Source organism: Cornus florida, unplaced genomic scaffold (assembly GCF_030987335.1).
Source record: "Cornus florida cultivar Cherokee Brave unplaced genomic scaffold, ASM3098733v1 CherokeeBrave_3.0.0_Hap2_Chr11, whole genome shotgun sequence".
In the NCBI taxonomy this organism is placed as follows: Eukaryota; Viridiplantae; Streptophyta; class Magnoliopsida; order Cornales; family Cornaceae; genus Cornus; species Cornus florida.
In genome coordinates, this window is record NW_026775581.1 from 86,360,505 (window position 1) to 86,379,544 (window position 19,040).

Sequence of the window (19,040 nt, forward strand, 5' to 3'; positions counted from 1 at the left end):
ATAATAATTATTAATCCATTATTTTACTATTTAATTGTTAAAAATTAATATAAATAATTGGGTATAAAGATGATTCATCCAATACAAAATTAATTTATTTTTTTATATTTAAAATCATGAGGGTAGTTTTGGTAAATAAATCATTTTCTTTTCCCTTTCATGCTATCCAAACAAATAAAATAATATTTTTTGACAACTTTCTTAAAAATTTTTCTTACTAACCAAATGCACGTGGGAAACTTGATTTTTCTTTCTTTCACTTCACTTTTCATTATAAATTTTCGTCTGACCAAATGGACCCTAAAAGGATATAAACCGTAGAAAGTTCTATTTATATATAAATACCTGCATATATAACACGATAAACTCTTTTATGATTTTGGCATGTGTTATCTCCACGTGGCATACAGTAACTGGCCCTTCAGATATTCCCAAGCCTTTAGTCCCAAAAGATAAAAAGAACCTAACATCTGGATTCTGTCATCGTTTAGTGGGCCCGAACCCCTCTCACACCAACCCAACTCAAGAATCATATTGACTTCTTCCTTAACCCAATATCACAACAAAACTAACGGACCAAATTCATTCGTGTCCCTCCAAAAACAGAGCACACCACTCATCAAATCAGACCATGCTCGTCGAAGAAGACGAGGACGACACACTCAGCCAAAACAAGCAATTGCTTCTCAACCACCATTAAACTCGACCGTACGAAAAAATGGAGTTCCCGTTAATCTCTCGAGCTTCTAACCCTCCAACGACGTCGTTTGCGTCCGGCTGTAGGGTGGGTCTCTGTGAATTGCCGGCGCTGAGCGGGAAGAAGAAGAGGGGGTGTGTTGCCGGCGGAGTAAGGGTTTCGAAGAGGAGTGTGAGGGCGTCGGCGGATAGGAGAAGTGAGGGGATTGATGGAAGAGGAGGGGAGAGAGAGAGTGGGGGAGGAGGGTACACGAGTTCGGCTATGGAGGTGACCACATTCAATCAGAGCTTCGGCGAAACCGAGTTCCCAGTTTGGGATAAGATAGGAGCTGTTGTGAGACTTAGCTACGGAATCGGTGAGTTATTGATTCGTTTTGAGTATGTTTGGTTTGTCAGAAAATGTAGGAAAATGAAAAGAAATGTGACATGCTTCAATGAATTCTAGTAACATGAGTTACTCTTCGCTCTATAATAATCATATTGTTATATAGGCACTTCGAATCGCAAACCCACATTAGAACTATTATTATTATTATTTATATATTTATTTTTTCAAACATTAACACTATGTTTGGTAGGTGGAATTGGTCTTTTGGAATTCGAGTTTGGTTGTTTGAACTAATTTTGTTCGGGTTACAATTCTGAGGCTCGAATTCATGCATTCAAACACAACTTAAGAAACTTTTTTTTTTGGGTTTAATTTTAATTGTACGGTTTTGGAGATGTAAATTTGATATAATTCGCTTTTCATTTAAAAGAAATGAATTTAACTTTATATTTTTGTTTGGGTAATATGACTTTGTCTGTACCTTGCTTATACCCAATACCACAATCAAATGGTATCTTAGTTATACAAGTTGTTTTGTGCAAATTCCGAGTTTATATTCTGTTTTATTTGTACTTAATTTTTTTCCTTTTCTTTTCCTAATTTTCTGTACTTGCTCATATCCAATTCCACAATCAATATCATTATCAAATGGTACCTTAGTTATAAAGATTGTTTTGTGCAAATGCTGAGCTTTTACAATTTTTCTGTTTTATTTGTATTTCTTACTTTTTATCTAATTTAATTTCCATCTAAAACAGTTATCTGTCATGCCATAAAATTTCATGTTTTCTTTCTTCACTTTTTATAGTCCATTGTCTAATACTTACTGGGAATAGAATAAAAGAATGTATGTCAGGCTCTGATTCATTTATTTTCATTTTTATTTTGGAAAATCAGGCATATATGGTGCGATGGCTGTAGCAGGGAGGTTCATATGCTCAATGACAGGAATTGATTGCGCGGGGGGATTCGAACCATCATTAAATGCAATTGTACAAGGACTGGGATATGCATCTCCACCAATAATGGCTCTTCTCTTCATACTAGATGTATGTGGACCGATTATATATTTCTTTATATGAATTTTAATATTTTGTTCTTGTTTCATCTAATACCTTCTTTGTCCCTGTTGAGTATAAATTGTTTTGCTTTCTGAACCCTAAAGAGTCACTGTTTAAATTAGAACTGAACGGACAAAAAAATTGTGCTGTTTTATATTTTTTGTCAAATTTATGATTTTTTTTTTTGGTTTTAATTATTTTTTAGAATTGTATAATATATTGTCGAAGGAAATTAACTTAATGTTTACAGGATGAAGTTGTGAAGCTATCGCCTCATGCTCGTGCCATCAGAGATGTAGAGGATGAGGAGCTACGAAGCTTCTTTTATGGAATGTCACCATGGCAGGTAGAAAACGTTGGAAACTGCATACAGTTAGATAATTCATGCATAGTCTGTATCTTTAATAGCAGAAGGAAGAGTTTGAAGAATTGATTCATTTTTAAATATAATGTTACAGTTTATCCTCATCGTTGCTGCAAGCTCTGTTGGTGAGGAGCTTTTCTACCGTGCTGCTGTTCAGGTCAGTGTCTATGGCTTCAATCGTTACTAAAACTAGGCTGGTTGATATCAATAAATCACAATCCTGTGATTTTCTACTTACTCAGTGCCATAAAACCTTATTTTAACTTTTAACTAAATTGAGTTGCAATTGAAATTTGAATCCTGTATTTTTCGCTCTATGTATTTAAGGCCATATTTGCTGTAAAATCATGTTCTAGTCTGTCTTCTTTTACTACCTTAACCCACGTCCGTTTTGATTCGACCCTCGTATTTGCAGAACCTTGAACCTGAATTTAAGTCACCTAACAGAGAGTGACTCTTTTTGACACTTTCTTCTTTCTTTTCTAAGCTGTTCTTTCAATCGAAATTTTTTTCGGCGGCCCTATGTTGTTAGGATATCTGGCTATTGTATTTATCCAGTGGACATTGTTACTTTGTATACGTGAAAATGGTTTCGATTTCTTGGTTTTTTCATCAGCTTTTCTGCTTCTCTAACAATGACCTACGTCTAAACCTCTGCTCCAATAATTTGTGTATTTTAAAAAAAAATGTTTCCATTTTCTGAAACTTCAATTTTGTTATTTTTTTCTTTCAAAAATTATATCTCCTTTTCATTTTCTACAGCTTAAAAACCTTGAAAAAGTGCTACAGTTTGTGTTAAGAACCAATCTAGAACTAGAAATTTAATCTTCTGTTTTTTTATTTTTTATTTTTTGGGGTTGTCTTTTCTTTTTCAATTCTTTAGGGAGCACTGGCAGACATATTTCTACGGAGCAATGGTTTGATCACAGATGCACATGGAATGGCATCTCTGGTATGGCCTCTTCTCATTGATCTGTTTCTACCTATAATATATGCTAAATATTGTAACACACTTCTAAAATCTTCTTTGTAACTTCAAAATGTAGACTGGCGTTCTGCCTCCATTTGTCCCATTTGCTCAGGCATTTGCAGCTGTGATCACAGCCGCTCTTACAGGATCCCTTTATTACATGGCTGCCTCTCCAAAAGGTTGATTTCTCATAGTTCTCTTTGATATGTTTCTCCTTATCTCCAGTTTGGTTTGCAAGACGGTTATTTATATGCAATTTTCTTTTTTTATTTCAGATCCTACTTATGTCGTTGCGCCAGTTTTACAATCTCACTCTGGTCGTCAAGACCTAAAAAAGCTTTTTGCAGGTTCCACCCTGTTCCCCTGAAATTATAGATGTTTTCATACGTATCTTGTTTTAAATGACATTTCAAACAGGTTCACCTGCTCCTTGCAATTATATATGCTGTCATATCTGTTCTTATTTCACATGACATTTGAAACACATTTCTTTTCCCGCTCTCATGGCACTGAATGGAATTGTTTTTCTTGTGGCATTCCAATTTTAGTTTCTTGCAGTAAGCTCATGAAAATTGAAAATAAACAAGTGCAATATGGAAGCTAATTACAAAGTGCACAAAAATTGAAAACAAGTGTAGCATGAGAAGCTAAAGGGAAGTGCTAATAAGAGTTCCTTTATGCTCTTTGAGGGAATTGGTGGGTTAAAGACCCTGGCTGGGAACATTTGGGAAGGGGAGGAGTGTTTGGTTTTGGTGGGTTGTGCAGGGTTAACCTGAATTGTTTAGTTCACTGTTGATCATAAAAAAGATTAAAAAAGATATTGATCTCTGTCTCCTTACTGTGATTTTAGTGATAATGGTGATGGACTTCATCTAAGGCAGTCGCAAATTTCAATTGTAATTAAACATGGTAGAATGATTTCATTATCTACAGGACTTCCAAGCAAACGCCAAATGGCATTCAACAATTATTTTAATGCATTTTCAAACATTTAGAACTAATTAGTGAATCGTCTCTCACTTTCGCCTCACTTTTGTCAAACAATGCATACTCGTTTTCTAGAAGCTGAAAAATATCGTATACGATCTGATTTTTTGTAGTTCGTTTCCTTAATCATCCTGTTTTTTAATATTCAATTTCTATGTCTCCTCTCGTACCATGCTGCTTAAGATGTCCTACTCGCCATTTGAATTATATTCTCATATTTTTCATGAATATTTTGCAGCATGGTACGAGAGGAGACAAATGAAAAAGATATACTCTCCCCTGCTGGAAGGGCTTTTAGCCCTTTACCTCGGATTCGAATGGATTCAGGTATAACTCAATTTATGTTGTAGTTACTGTCTTTGATCTGATTTTCTTTTATGAAATTCAAGAGGCTGAGAATTGATGGATCGTTTTGGTTATGTACTGATGCATGTAAAACAGACGAATAATATTCTTGCGCCCATCATTACACATGGCATATATTCTGCTGTTATATTGGGACATGGTCTTTGGAAGATTCATGACCACCGGCGGAGACTACGCCAGAGAATCCAGCAACTCAAACTAGAAGGAAAAAACTTGCATAAATTGTGAAGGAGCAATGTAACAAGGATGTAGCTTGAAGTGTAGGGAAATTGTATATACTACATAGCAGAGCAAGATTATTCATAGCGGGTAATTTTACTGTACAATATATGTATTAATAGAGAAGTGTATGGTAAACAAACAATAAATTTATAAGCTAAAACGAAGAATTTTAAGTTGTATACACCAATAATGACATGAATTTGTAGATTTTGACCTTTTTATTCAGGAGAGGATGATATTCTGTAACAAGTCAATTTCTTATTAAGAAGCCTAGGGTCATGTCTGAATTTCGATGCCTTAAAACTTTATATAACACTGTAGTACATACTGCTAATGATTCTATGAAACCATGAAATAGAGTATTAGATCAAATTTTAGTGTTTTACATGTATGTGATGCACACATTGAGACCTTCTTCATCCTGTGTACGCTGTGGCAGTGTGACCTAATATTATGAGCCAAGTCACACAATTCTTCTGCAAGAGTGCTACCTTCGTGACTTAGATTTTATCGTTCTTGTGCTCTCGCTCCCTCTTTTTGTAACTTAGATTTTGACAATATATATACAAGGAGTAGAAGCAGGGAGATGCAAAATAAAAGAAAAGGGAAGTGTTAGATAACACAGTCTTCAACCTATTACTGGTATAACTCCTTTTTAGCAAAGGTTTTTATGTAGAATAATGGAAGTTTTGAGTACTTTGTATAACTGGGAAGTTACTTGGGGGTAAAGAGCAAGGTGAGAAATCCGATAACTAGTACCATTAAAGTTGAAAAGACAAACGATGATTGAAAAAAATAGATATTATATTAAATGTTCAACTAATATTGAAAAAAATAGATATTATATTAAATGTTCAAATGCTCTCTCTAGACACAAAATTTCTCAACAATTAAGGTACAATTCTCAAACAATTGTCCCTCAATTGTCTCTTACAAAACTTTTAATCACTTTTGCACACAAATTACCATATGTTTCACATCCCCTAAAGTCTGATTAGGGTTGGTCACAACTTGCCCCACAAGTCTAAGTCCTTTGGAGAGTAAAAAAATCAACTTAGAAAACTAATTTTCGCAACTTGCCAGTCCAAAAACGTTGGACCGGTCCATCTTGATGAAATCAGTGTCAAAAATGAATTGGTCTAAAAAAGTTGTACAGGTTCATTTTGACTAAATAATTTACAACACACCCAAGTAGACTGGTCCATAATATTTGAACCAGTCCATTTTGCACGGTAGCTGGTGGGGCTTGTGGCGGCCCACCAAAGCTTGAACCAAAAGATAGTGCGGCTATGATGAATGTGGCCAAGTTTTACATTTAGAAATTGTCACTACTACCTTTCACTAAAAATATAGTTAGGGTGAGTAGGGATCGTCCCAAGGGATTGGTGGGTCGTATTAGGTTGTGGAATCGAGATTAGGGTTAGTAGGTTGAGTGATTAAAATATTGGTTGGTGGTTGAATTATACTAAGATGTAATTTAAACTAAAGTAAACGATTAAATGTAATGGAGAGAAAATAAGAGAGAGATCTTAGGGTTTAGAGATTACCACTAAGTATAACTTTTTTACACCCTTAATGAATGATTAATGAGGGGGAAAACATGTATTGCAATAATAGTGTGTGTGTGGTTGTTTCAATAAGTATGAATGACAAATTAAGTATATATTGTCTAAGCAATATGGTGGATAACACAATATATCAAACAAAGCTATTAATCCTTTTTTTAAGCTCACAATCCAAACACATCACAAGGTTAGAGAAATATGCTACTTGCTGTCATAAGTATGGAACATCAAACAACAATTATGGATTGTCCTCCCATTTAATATATAAACTACAACTATACTACAATTAAGCTAATGGCATGAAATTAAACTAATTAAACTAAGGGAGATGCACAATCCATCAAGAAATGAGTATGAACCATCAAATAAACCACAAGAGCATTTCATTAGGCACTATGTCTTAACAATCTCTAGATCTATAGCATTAATACACATAGACATGCATCAATAACACAAGAAATAGAGATAAACACATGAACAACTATTCTAGCATACATAGACATATGGATAGAGATCAATTGGAAGCATTAAGCCACACAAATCATTGAATAAATAAGATCTATATATATAAATATATCAAAACATCTATCACAATACAAATCCCCTCAAAAATACATAAATCAAGATGTAGAAAGCATGCTTAGGGCTAACTTTAGCCCCAAGAGGATGTCTAGCCACTCATGGATGGTGTCCTCTAATCCTTAAGGGCTAACTCCATGGTAGAGATTGCTTCTCTTCTTGGTTGATGGAAGAATTCCAAGCTTGTGTCTCTAGCCTCCTCTCTTATTTTCTTCCTCTTTAAGAATATGGAAATTTGTGTCTCTAGTGTATATATCCAGTCTATGTCAAGAATGACTCATATTTCTTATATAGGTAGATTAAATATCACCCCCAATGAGTTGGGCTCGTACACCAATATTCCTTCCAATGATTGGATATGAGACAACTTTTAATGAGTTGGAAATTGGATTTTCTCGAGCTTTGGGAAGTTCGATCGATCGAACTTGAGATCTATCGAACTTAAGCTGGATCGATTCTCTATGGCGGCGCCTTTTTGGATAAAGACAAATATGAGATATTTTGAAGATATTTTTGGGAAAGAGACAAATGTGGTAGGTAGGGTGGTATAACTGGATAAGATGGAATCTTTTCGATCGATAGGAAGAAAGTTGGATCGATCGAACTTTGTGGGATCTTTGGATAAGGACAAAAGAGCTTGGATCCATCTTGAAATGTTGAGATCGATGAAATTTCGATTGATCGAATATTTTCTGAGATCGATCGAACTTGCTGAATTTCCACCACTTGCTTTATTTTGCTCACACTTTGCTCCTTTCTTTGATTCATCTTAAGATTGCTTCAATTATGCTCTTATTTAACTAAGTTAGCTTATTTTAGGGATAAGTACCTGAAAATAGAAATAATATAAAATCAATTTAAAGCAGAAAATAAGATAGATAAATGTTCTAAAATACCTAAGCTTAAGGGGTTTACATGCGCACTTTTCAGCGCTCATCAGTAGCCAAAATCTTCATCCACAGCAGCAGTTGGATTGGTCGAAAAATTATGAACCAGTCCAAATCATTTTGTAATCCTTCTGAGTGGAATAGCATCCGCAACCTCAACATAACCTCAACAATAAACCATGTTTTGTTTCTAGACTCCTAAAAAAAAGAAATCAAAACAATGCCACTTGCTGCCTCTTTCTTTACAATTTAGGCACCGTTATTTTGAGGTTGCCCTTTTCTGTTGTAGTGGCTTACTTATACTACCACTACCACCACCGCCACCTTCCGCTGCCACCAGCACCTACTCAAAGTAGACATAAAAGTAAGAGTACACTGCACAAAATACCCCTAAACTTCCACAATTTCATAGATTTAGCCCAACACATCAGTAGTAAAATAGGAGCATTAATTAAGATATTCTATAAATCATCCCCTGCAGTTTGTTGACGGATAGGGAATGGATAAAATAGTATCCACTTGCATACAAACATGTGATTTTAAGTTGTAAAATTCATGTAACACCCTTTTGGTAAACAACAAAAAAACTCCCCAAACTTTAACACTTTTGTAGATTATTCTTCTTTAACATTCCTTTTTGTACCTAACTTCCTTAAAGAATTGAGAAATGTTGCAAATTACCCCTTACAAATCTTTGAAAGTTGAGGGTTTTTTTTTCTTTTTTTCAAAAAAAAAATAAAAAATGGGCAAAATTAATGGTAAATTAGGACATACCTGAATAAAATGGAAGGTAAGTGACAATTTTTAGATAATAGAGGAGTTAGTTTGTATCAACATATTTGAAAATGTTTGAAAGTTGAGAAATTGAATTTTGCAAATTATCCAAAAATGTGTAAAAAGCTATGATCGGAGTGCAGAGAAGGAGTGTCATTGTAGTAACAGTCATTGTTCATAGAAGGGTGAGAAACAGGGACAGTCGTCCATGCAGATGAGGATAAGAGAAAGGCAATGATTACTGTAAGTAAAGGGCCTGACTGGGAAACAAAGCCCATGCACTGAAAAAGACTAAACCTCAAAAACCACTTACGATCCCCATAAGTATACACACACATATACATTCATATTATACACACACCCATATCTATATATGACAAAAACTTTTTACCATACGAATCTTTGTCGATCTCACTCAATCTTGGTCGATATTACTGAGATCTGTCAGCCAAAACATCACTATTTGTTTTTAGTTAACTTTTTGTTTGTCCTTGGAAAGGGTTTAGATGGGGTTTAACTAGCACAAGCTTTTATGGCTACCTCTTTTTCTTTTTTCTTTTTATTATTTTTTTTATTTTTTCATTTTAATGTTTTTACCACGAAGGTCTTAGTTTAAAACAGAACAAGTATTAGGCATAGGTGCAGTGGACACTGAATTCATGGTTGCAAATAGCTTGTCCTTGAAACAGAGGAGGGGACCAAATTAAAGCACTTCTTATGCAGGCCTATTTGGGGTCCTAAACACATTATGGGAGTAATTCACAATTTAATGTTCTTTTAAGGTATTGGTTGTAATAGGTTCGTTGTTTCTTGTATGCTCTCTTTTGAGGTGGTTTTATGTACTAGTTTTTTTCTTGCTGGTTCTTTGTAGAGCTTTGCTGGCACTGGCAGCTCTGTTTTTTTTTTTTTTTCCTTATAAATTATGCAAGCCTATTTGGGGTCTTAGCTGGATCTCTGTCTGGCACTGACACTGGCAGCTCTGTCTTTTTTAGTTTTTTTTTTTTTTGTTTTTTTTTTTGTTTTTTTTTGCGTTCTTGGTTCGCGATTTATGTTGTAACAATAACTCAAAAACAGAACACTCAATCAACTGAAAAACTCTTTATTAATTTCTCCAGTACAATCTACTTTTAGCATGTTGATGGAAAAACAGATGCTTTAAGAGTTTCCCATGGGATGAAACACATTATGGGAGTGATTCACAATTTAGTGTTCTTTTAAGGTATTGGTTGTAATAGGTTCGTTGTTTCTGGTATGGTCTCTTTTGAGGTGGTCTTATGTACTAGTTTTTTTCTTGCCGGTTCTTTGTAGAGCTTTGCTGGCACTGGCAGCTCTGTTTTTTTTTTTTCCTTATAAATTATGCAGGCCTATTTGGGGTCTTAGCTGGATCTCTGTCTGGCTTCAATCTGGTGGGGGCTCACAATATGGTAAATCAGAATGTCCATTACTTCAAACCACTTGTGAAAATAAAAAGTAGTTGCCTTCCTTGATTAGATATGAATTTCTTGAATAAATTAGAGTAACTCTGAAGTTGTGGTTTGAATTTTGCTTCAACAATTTTTTTTTTTTGATTTTACAGGTAGTGAACTCAATTATATATAGAACTTACATTGCTATCAATATACAAGAGCATTTAGGGTTTGAAAAATTATGGTAGGAAATAAAACTTGGGCCTGTTTGGTTTATAATTCTAAAAACAGTTTTCAAAAATTCAGAAAACAAAATATTGTTCTCAGATAATAATCTTTTATAATTATCTGAAAAATATATATTTTTATAACCGAGTTTTCAAAAAAATGAACTAAGCAGGGTTTTTTTTTGTACAGTTTTGTATTGAGAACAGAAAACTGTTTCCATTGTTACAATTTAAATATGTAATCTCATATTTTCATCCCGTGAAAGTAGAGTTAAATTATGCTCAAATCACTTTAATTTTTGTATCCTTGTGTAGTGCGTGTATACTTTTCTATCAGCTTTTTTATTGCGTTCTTGGTTCGCGATTTATCTCATCCCTCTTTTGAAAGAGAGAAAAAAAAAAAAATCTGCAACCAACATTAGGAACATGTTTAGTTCAGTTATATAGTTCATTATTTTATTTTTTTAAAAATTTATTTTAGGAGAGAGAGAGGGGCCACCTACTGAGAAATTTATTTAATTTTTTTTTAAAATTTTTATCTTAGTTGGTACTCACACACCCATACGGTGACAATTCGAATTTTTAAGAGTTTAATTTATATTTATTCCATGATTTTTAATTGACAATTAGAGATTGGGTTATTGATTCAATTTGAGACTTATGGTTTATATTTCTGCGTTACATATTGGAGAATTCTTTAATGGGTTGAATTGATTTTTTTTATTTCATATTATATATGTATAATGTTGATGGTGCTGTTTGGTGATGATAAAAAGGAAGATATGCGATGGTGGTATATATGTATGTATGTATATATATGTATGTATGTATTATGCTGTGGAGATAAAAAGGAAGGGAGGGTGTAAAGCTTTTATTTTATATATGAAGACACCAAAAATGACCCGGGCTTGGTATGATCCGTATTGTTAAGAACGGGTCGGGTATGGATGGCCAGGATGGAGCAAGTCTACGCTGAATGGGCTCAGATCCAAGAAGTCATTGCGGAAGCCATGTTAAAATGAAAGAAGTTGAGTCTAGACAAAAGAGAACAAGTAAGGCCCAGCTCAGAGGTGGTTATAACTGTCTATAAAAAAGGAAAATGGAGAGGGAAAAGGGGTTAGAGATTTTGAGTGTAAAATTTCTCTCTCTACAATTAGGGAAAAATTCTTTGTACCTTCAATTGGCGTCGTCTGTGGGAAGAACAGGAAGGATTGATTGATGTTGATCCAGACCGATTCGATTCAAAGCACTCTGCGAGGAAGACGATTAATCTCTGAAAGCTGAATCAACATTGGTGACAATGCGATCTGTCTTGATGAGTCTTGGCTCCGGTTGATTTCGAGAAATTGGCGTCCGATCCATGCAGATTTGATCTGTGCTTGATCCGACGAACTGCACAGTTGTGATTTGTTGAGATTACTGAATCCGGCCAGTAGCGAACAGAATTCAACAAGTGTGAGTCCAGATCTGGTGCGTATGCGTTAGCGAAGCTCCGATCTAATCAAGAAATCTGCGGTTGATGACTTTGCTCCGATCTGGAATGATGATAGGAGAGGAGAGCTCAAATCCTTTGGAGAATGGCCAGCAGACGAAGCTCGATGAGCTGATGAACATGATCGACGCCTTGAGGAAAGAAAATGCAGAGTTATGTGTTAGAATAGAGCGTCGTAAGGCTCCTACAATTCCGAGGCCACCTCCTGAAGGAGAGGGAGTCTTACCGTCCCATGCTGATCGTCAAGGTGATCCAGAAAGTGTTAATCGTATTGATCCACGTCGTGATGAAGTTATAATAGGCGATTTGCCTCCGAATGTTCGTCAAGTAGAGGATCGAGAATGATCTATTCATTTGGAGCCACATCGCGAACAGATCATGAGAGAGGAAGCACCGGCGTGTGATCATAGGGTTGCATCACCATGGCGAAGTGAGTTTACAGAGGACAGATCGTTCAATCCACCTTACCGACCTTCAATGGCAACATTTGACTACCGTAGTTCAGAAAGGAGATCCGCCAATCGGGGAGTTCCGTCACGGTTTTCAAGGGAGAACGAAGCATTGTGCTTATCAGTAAGGACGGTTGCATCTCCGTTCACTGATGAAATTCTGAACGCGCTGAATCCGAAGAAGTTCTCCATGCCAATCTTCATTCTGATTGATGGAACAACTGACCCGGTCGACCACATCTACCACATTCAGTTGAAAATGGCTTTGAATACTAACAATAATCCTTTGATGTGCAAATGCTTCCCTACAAGCTTGGCTGGACCAGCCCTCAATTGGTTCAAGAATCTGGCTCAGGGCTCAATTGCTAGTTTCCAGGACTTGTGTGATAAGTTCATAAGCCAGTACTATGGGAATAAACGTCCGGCTAAGGATGTAACAAGCCTTTTCACAATGAGGCAGCACGAGGATGAACGACTCCAAGCTTTCCTTACTCGGTTCAACCTGGTTAAAAGCATGGTAATAGAATGTCACCCATCCACAACGATCCAAGCATTTAAACTCGCAATGAACCGGGGACACCGTTCCACACAAGCTTGGTGGTCAATACGCCGAAGACCATGGACGAGCTGAATGAGAGAGCTGATGGTTTTGTTCTTCTTGAGAAAGAAGAGGCAGCTAATTCAAAGAAGATGTCAATTATTTCGACAGAAGAGAAGTCCAAAGCCAAGATCCGGTAAAAACAAGCTCAGCCACAACATCATACCTCATGGAAGGCAGAGAAAAAGCCTAGGGAAGAGGAATCAGTAACTCCACTCAGAGTCACCTTGGCAAGGCTATACCAAGAAAACAAAGATAAGTTTCGCCCTCCTTTACCAATCAGACAACCTCTTGAACAGACGGATCAAACTAAACATTGTGCTTTCCATAGTGATTTTGGACATCAGACTAATGAATGCAGGAACCTAAGGAGGCAAGTGGAAATGCTAATCGCAAAAGGGGAATTTACAGGCTATGTTCAAGATCCGGTACAAGAGTAGAACCGACCGACTGAACAGATCAAGCGAAATCAGAGGTCGAGCCACCACAACACTCAGCCTGTTCAGATTATAAATGCAATTCATGGCCGACCTGAATAAACAACGGAGTCAGAGGAGTTGCTCAGAACGCTGTTACGCCAGGCCCAGTTGAAAAGAAAGATTGGCAGTATACATGCTTTGCACTAGCAGAACGCATCTGTGCCGATAAAGTTTGATAGAACAGACCTGCTACGCATTCAGATTCCTCATGAAGATCCACTAGTCATCAGTCTAACAGTTGCAGAATGCCTAGTTCGAAGAGTTTTGATTGATCCAGGAAGTAGTGCGAATGTCATGCCCAGAGTGACGTTCGACCGACTTGAGATCGAACCTGAGAAACTTAAACCCATAGGAAATCCATTGCTCGGATTTGATGGGAAGCGGGTGGAGCCCATTGGCATGGTAGAATTGACAGTACAAGCTGCTGAGCGAGTTTTGACTGAGAGTTTTGTGGTCGTGGAAATTCATCCATCCTACAACTTCTTGATGGGAAGAGGGTGGATTCACAGAGTTCAGGGTGTCCCATCAACCCTGCATCAAGTGATGCGATGCTTGGGTCCAGATGGGACCAAGGTGATTGACATTCAGGGGGACTAGGTTGCAGCTAAAGATTGTTATTCAGTGACTTTGAAATCTGCTGGAAAAGGAAAAAATCCCGTCTGTTCTGTCAGTCCAAGATAGCAATTACAGGAGCCTCCACTCAGCAAAGGTGGGGAGGAGGAGCCACCAATTCTAACCACAGAACCTCTTCATAAAGTGATCGACCATAAGAAACCGGACCGAACAACAAGGGTGGGATCTAGATTTACTGAAGAGGAAAAACTAGAGTTGACTGATTTCTTGACTCGGAACGCAGAAGTATTCGCATGGAGCCATTTAGATATGCCAGTGATAAATCCTTTTGTGTCCTGCTATTCCTTCAATGTAGATCCGAACACAAAACCAGTGAAGCAGAAGCAGAGAAGATTTGCTCTAGAACGAAATCGGATTATAGCTGAGGAGATTGATCGGTTGCTCGAGGCAGGATTCATTAGAGAAGTTCAGTACCCGGCCTAGCTCTCCAATGTCGTTGTGCTGCAGAAAAAGAATAGGAAATGGAGAGTATGTATCAACTTCACTAATCTGAATAAAGCTTGCCCAAAGGATAGCTTCCCATTGCCAAGGATTGATCAAATGGTGGATGCCACCACAAGATACGAGTGATTAACCTTCCTGGATGCTTATTTCGGTTATAATCAAATCCCCATGGACCCAATCGATGAAGCGAAAACTTCTTTTGTTACTGAACGAGGGACTTACTGCTACAAAGACATGCCATTTGGATTAAAAAATGCTGGAGCTACTTATCAGAGGCTGATCAGCAAGATTTTTAAAAGCCAAATTGGGAGAACTGTCGAGGCTTACATTGATGATATGGTGGTCAAGAGTAAGAAGAAGAATGATCACTTAGCGCACCTACAGGATCTGTTGGATGTGTTGAGGCAATATGGGATGAAGCTTAATCCGGCCAAATGTTCATTCGGCGTAAGCTCTGGTTTATTTCTGGGACATGTGGTCAATCATAGAGGAATTGAGGCTAGCCCAGCGCAGGCAGAAGCTCTGATCAGAAATGCAGAACCAAAGACAACTAAGGAGGTGCAGGCACTCACAGGTCGAATAGCTGCGCTGAGCCGATTCATTTCCAAGCTTTCGGACCGTTGTAAACCATTCTTTGATACATTTCGAGGCCATGGAAGGTAAGCTTGGGGGGATGAACAACGACAGACACTAATCAGCCTGAAAGAATACATGCGCAACCCTTCGGTTCTATTTACTCCCAAGCCAAATGAGAAGCTCTTTCTGTATCTTGGGGTATCCAGCATCGCGACTAGTGCCGTTCTGATATGTTGCAAAGACGGAAAGCAATTCCCAGTGTTTTATGTCATCAAAACAATATCTGAGCCGGAAAGAAGGTACTCAAAGGCCGAACGGATGATCTTGTCGTTGGTCAATGCAAAAAGGAAGCTCAGACATTATTTCGAATCCCATCCGATTGTCGTTTTAACAACCTTTCCTTTAAGAATGATCTTGCACAAGCCGGACCTATCAGGAAGAATGACAAAATGGGCCATTGAATTGAGCTCAATTGATATTGCATACGAACCCAGGACGGCAATCAAAGGTCAAGTGGTGGCGGACTTCCTACTTGAGTGTGATGTTGAAGACTTGGTGGAAGATTATAATTGTTCGTTATGGAAGCTCTTTGTAGATGGCTCCTCAAATCAAATGGCGGCAGGGATTGGAATCCAATTGTAAACACCAGAAGGCACCACGCTGAACCAAGCAATAAGACTTGAGTTCAACGCAACCAACAATGAGCCAGAATACGAGGCGTTAATAACTGGGCTGAAGTTGGCTAAAGAGCTGAAGATCAAGAATCTAATTGCTTATAGTGATTCACAACTAATCATTCAGTAAGTCACTGGGGAATATGGAACCAAGGATAAGACCATGGAAGCATACTGAACTACGGTTCTGCGTGAGGCGAAAGGCTTTGATCAGATCAGGTTCATCCAATTGCAGAGGGAGTATAACGAAGATGCCGATCGCTTGGATTATAGTGCATCCAGTTCTGGAGAGACTTTGGCTAGGGTCATCCCGATTGACGTGTTGGTCCAGCCATCCATTTTTGACGAGCTGCCAGATCCGAGCGCTCAACACATTAATGTTATACCATATGAGCCGAGCTAGATTGATCCGATTATAGCTTTTATACGTAATGGTGTACTACCCGAACAGAAAGATGAGACAAGAAAAATCAGGTCCAACGCCGCAAAGTATGTCATTGTGCGTGATCAGTTGTATAGACGGTCCTTCTCGGGTCTATACTTGAAGTGTGTTACCCCAATAGAGGCTAGACATATTATGCGAACCATTCATGAAGATGTATGCGGAAATCATTCAGGAGGAAGATCTTTGGCACACAAAATAATGACACAAGGGTACTTTTGGCCAAACATGGCACGAGATGCAGAAGAATTCTCTAGAAGATGCGATAAATGCTAGAGGTTCGGGCCATTGATACACCAACCACCTGAAGACTTGCACGTAATGGCTACGTCATGGCCTTTCGCGCAGTGGGGGATGGATATGGTTGGCCCTCTGCCGACCGCAAGATCGCAGAACAAGTACGTTTTGCTAGCAACTGATTACTTCACCAAATGGGTGGAAGCAGAGCCGTACCCTAGTGTCACCCAAACTCAAGTAAGACGCTTCATCTGGAATAATATTATCTGTCGTTTTGGTGTAACAAGGTCAATCGTTATGGATAATGGAACCAATCTCGATAGTAAGCAAGTGAAAGAGCTGCTGGAAGAATATGGAATCAATCAAAAGTTAGCAGCAGTCAGTCATCCCCAGGCTAATGGTCAAGCTGAAATCACAAACAGGACAATATTTGCCTGCATCAAGAAAAAGCTGGAAAATAAAAAAGGAAAATGGTTAGATGAGCTTCCGAACGTCTTGTGGGCTTACAAAACAACCCCAAGACGGCCGACCGGGGAGAGCCCATTCGCTATGGCGTACGGCACCAAGGCAGTGATACCAATCGAGCACTTGGTTCCAACCGTTAGAAGTTTGGCGTGGAATCAAGAGCAGAATGATAGAATGCTAAGGTTTAATCTTGATTTGCTGGAGGAGAAAAGGGATGCAGCTGCAATAAGGCTTGCTTCTTATCAATAGACACTCGTAAATAGCCATACAAGAAGGTAAAGCACAGAGACTTCGCCCGTGGCGATCTGGTTCTGAAAGAAAGGTAGGGATAGTCAAAAAGATGTTTTCCCGGTGAGAAGTTTTGTACAGAATCGCAGAGGTCATAGGAAAGGGGGCATACGTCCTGGAAACCATGGCAGGAAGGGTGGTCAGTAAGCCATGGAATGCTACGTCTCTGAAAAGGTACTACCAGTAGAAGTAGAGTTTAATTTCAAATAATATGCACGTTTTAAATTGCATACTTGCAAGTGTATGAAATTTCCAAGTTTTATGAAAGATGTTTACTTTGCTCAAAAATTAATTGACATCCTTCCCACTTAGCAAAGTCAGTGGCAGCTGGCACTATGAGCCGAATGCCAAACACTTACTCAAAATAAAATAAAGTCAAGTGGCAAGTGGCGTTCAAGCCGAACGCCAGACATTCAGCAAAGTCAGTGGCAGCTGGCAGTATGAGCCGAACGTCAAACACTTGCTCAAAATAAAATAAAGCTAAGTGGCAAGTGGCGTTCAAGTCGAGCGCCAGACATTCAGCAAAGTCAGTGGTAGCTGGCACTATGAGCCGAACGCCAAACACTTGCTCAAAATAAAATAAAGCCAAAGTGGCAAGTGGCGTTCAAGCCGAGCGCCAGGCATTCAGCAAAGTCAGTGGTAGCTGGCACTATGAGCCGAACGCTAAACACTTACTCAAAATAAAATAAAACCAAGTGGCAAGTGGCGTTCAAGCCGAGCGCTAAGTATTCAGCAAAGTCAGTGGCAACTGGCACTATGAGCCGAACGCTAAACACTTGCTCAAAATAAAATAAAGGCAAGTGGCAAGTGGTGTTCAAGCCGAGCGCCAGGCATTCAGTAAAGTCAGTGGCAGTTGGCATTATGAGCCCAACGCTAAACACTTGCTTAAAATAAAATAAAGCCAAAGTGGCAAGTGGCGTTCAAGCCCAAGCATTCAGCAAAGTCAGTGGCAGCCGGTACTATGAGCCGAATACCAAACACTTGCTCAAAATAAAATAAAGCCAAGTGGAAAGTGGCGTTCAAGCCGAGCGCCAGACATTCAGCAAAGTCAGTGGCAGCTGGCACTATGAGCCGAACGCCAAACACTTGCTCAAAATAAAATAAAGCCAAGTGGCAAGTGGCGTTCAAGTCGAGTGCCAGGCATTCAGCAAAGTCAGTGGCAGTTGGCACTATGAGCCGAACGCCAAACACTTACTCAAAATAAAATAAAGCCAAGTGGCAAGTGGCGTTCAAGCCGAGCGCCAGGCATTCAGCAAAGTCAGTAGCAACTGGCACTATGAGCCGAACGCCAAACACTTGCTCAAAATAAAATAAAGCCAAAGTGGCAAGTGGCGTTCAAGCCGAGCGCCAGGCATTCAGAAAAGTCAGTGGCAGCTGGCACTATGAGCCGAACGCCAAACACTTGCTCAAAATAAAATAAAGCCAAATAGCAAGTGGAGTTCAAGCCGAGTGCCAAGCATTCAGCAAAGTCAGTGGCAGCTGGCACTATGAGCCGAACGCCAAACACTTGCTCAAAATAAAATAAAGCTCAGTGGCAAGTGGCATTCAAGCCGAGCGCCAGACATTCAACAAAGTCAGTGACAACTAGCACTATGAGCCGAACGCCAAACACTTGCTCAAAATAAAATAAAGCAAAATGGCAATCAAGCCGAACGCTAGACACTTATGAAAATTGACAACAAGGTTGAAAATTGAAAACTTGAAGAATGGAAGTTGTGTTGAAAGTAAGCATTGTCATTCATTACAAAATGATCCTGAGGTACATAGCTTGATGATCTGAGGATACATGAAGGTACATTTTTTTTTTAACAAAAAAAGAGAGAGCAGAATA

General features: G+C 38.4%; 1 protein-coding gene across 1 annotated transcript; it reads left to right on the forward strand.

Annotated features, from left to right (window-relative positions):
- The first annotated feature begins 527 nt into the window (after positions 1 to 527).
- LOC132287198 (uncharacterized) lies at positions 528 to 5,215 on the forward strand. Its single transcript, XM_059789732.1, has 9 exons — positions 528 to 1,052; positions 1,922 to 2,073; positions 2,336 to 2,431; positions 2,544 to 2,606; positions 3,333 to 3,401; positions 3,496 to 3,598; positions 3,695 to 3,766; positions 4,645 to 4,733; positions 4,848 to 5,215. Exons 1-9 carry the CDS (start codon positions 719 to 721, stop codon positions 4,998 to 5,000), a joined length of 1,131 nt encoding a protein of 376 aa, XP_059645715.1. The 5' UTR covers positions 528 to 718; the 3' UTR covers positions 5,001 to 5,215.
- Positions 5,216 to 19,040: the final 13,825 nt, after the last annotated feature.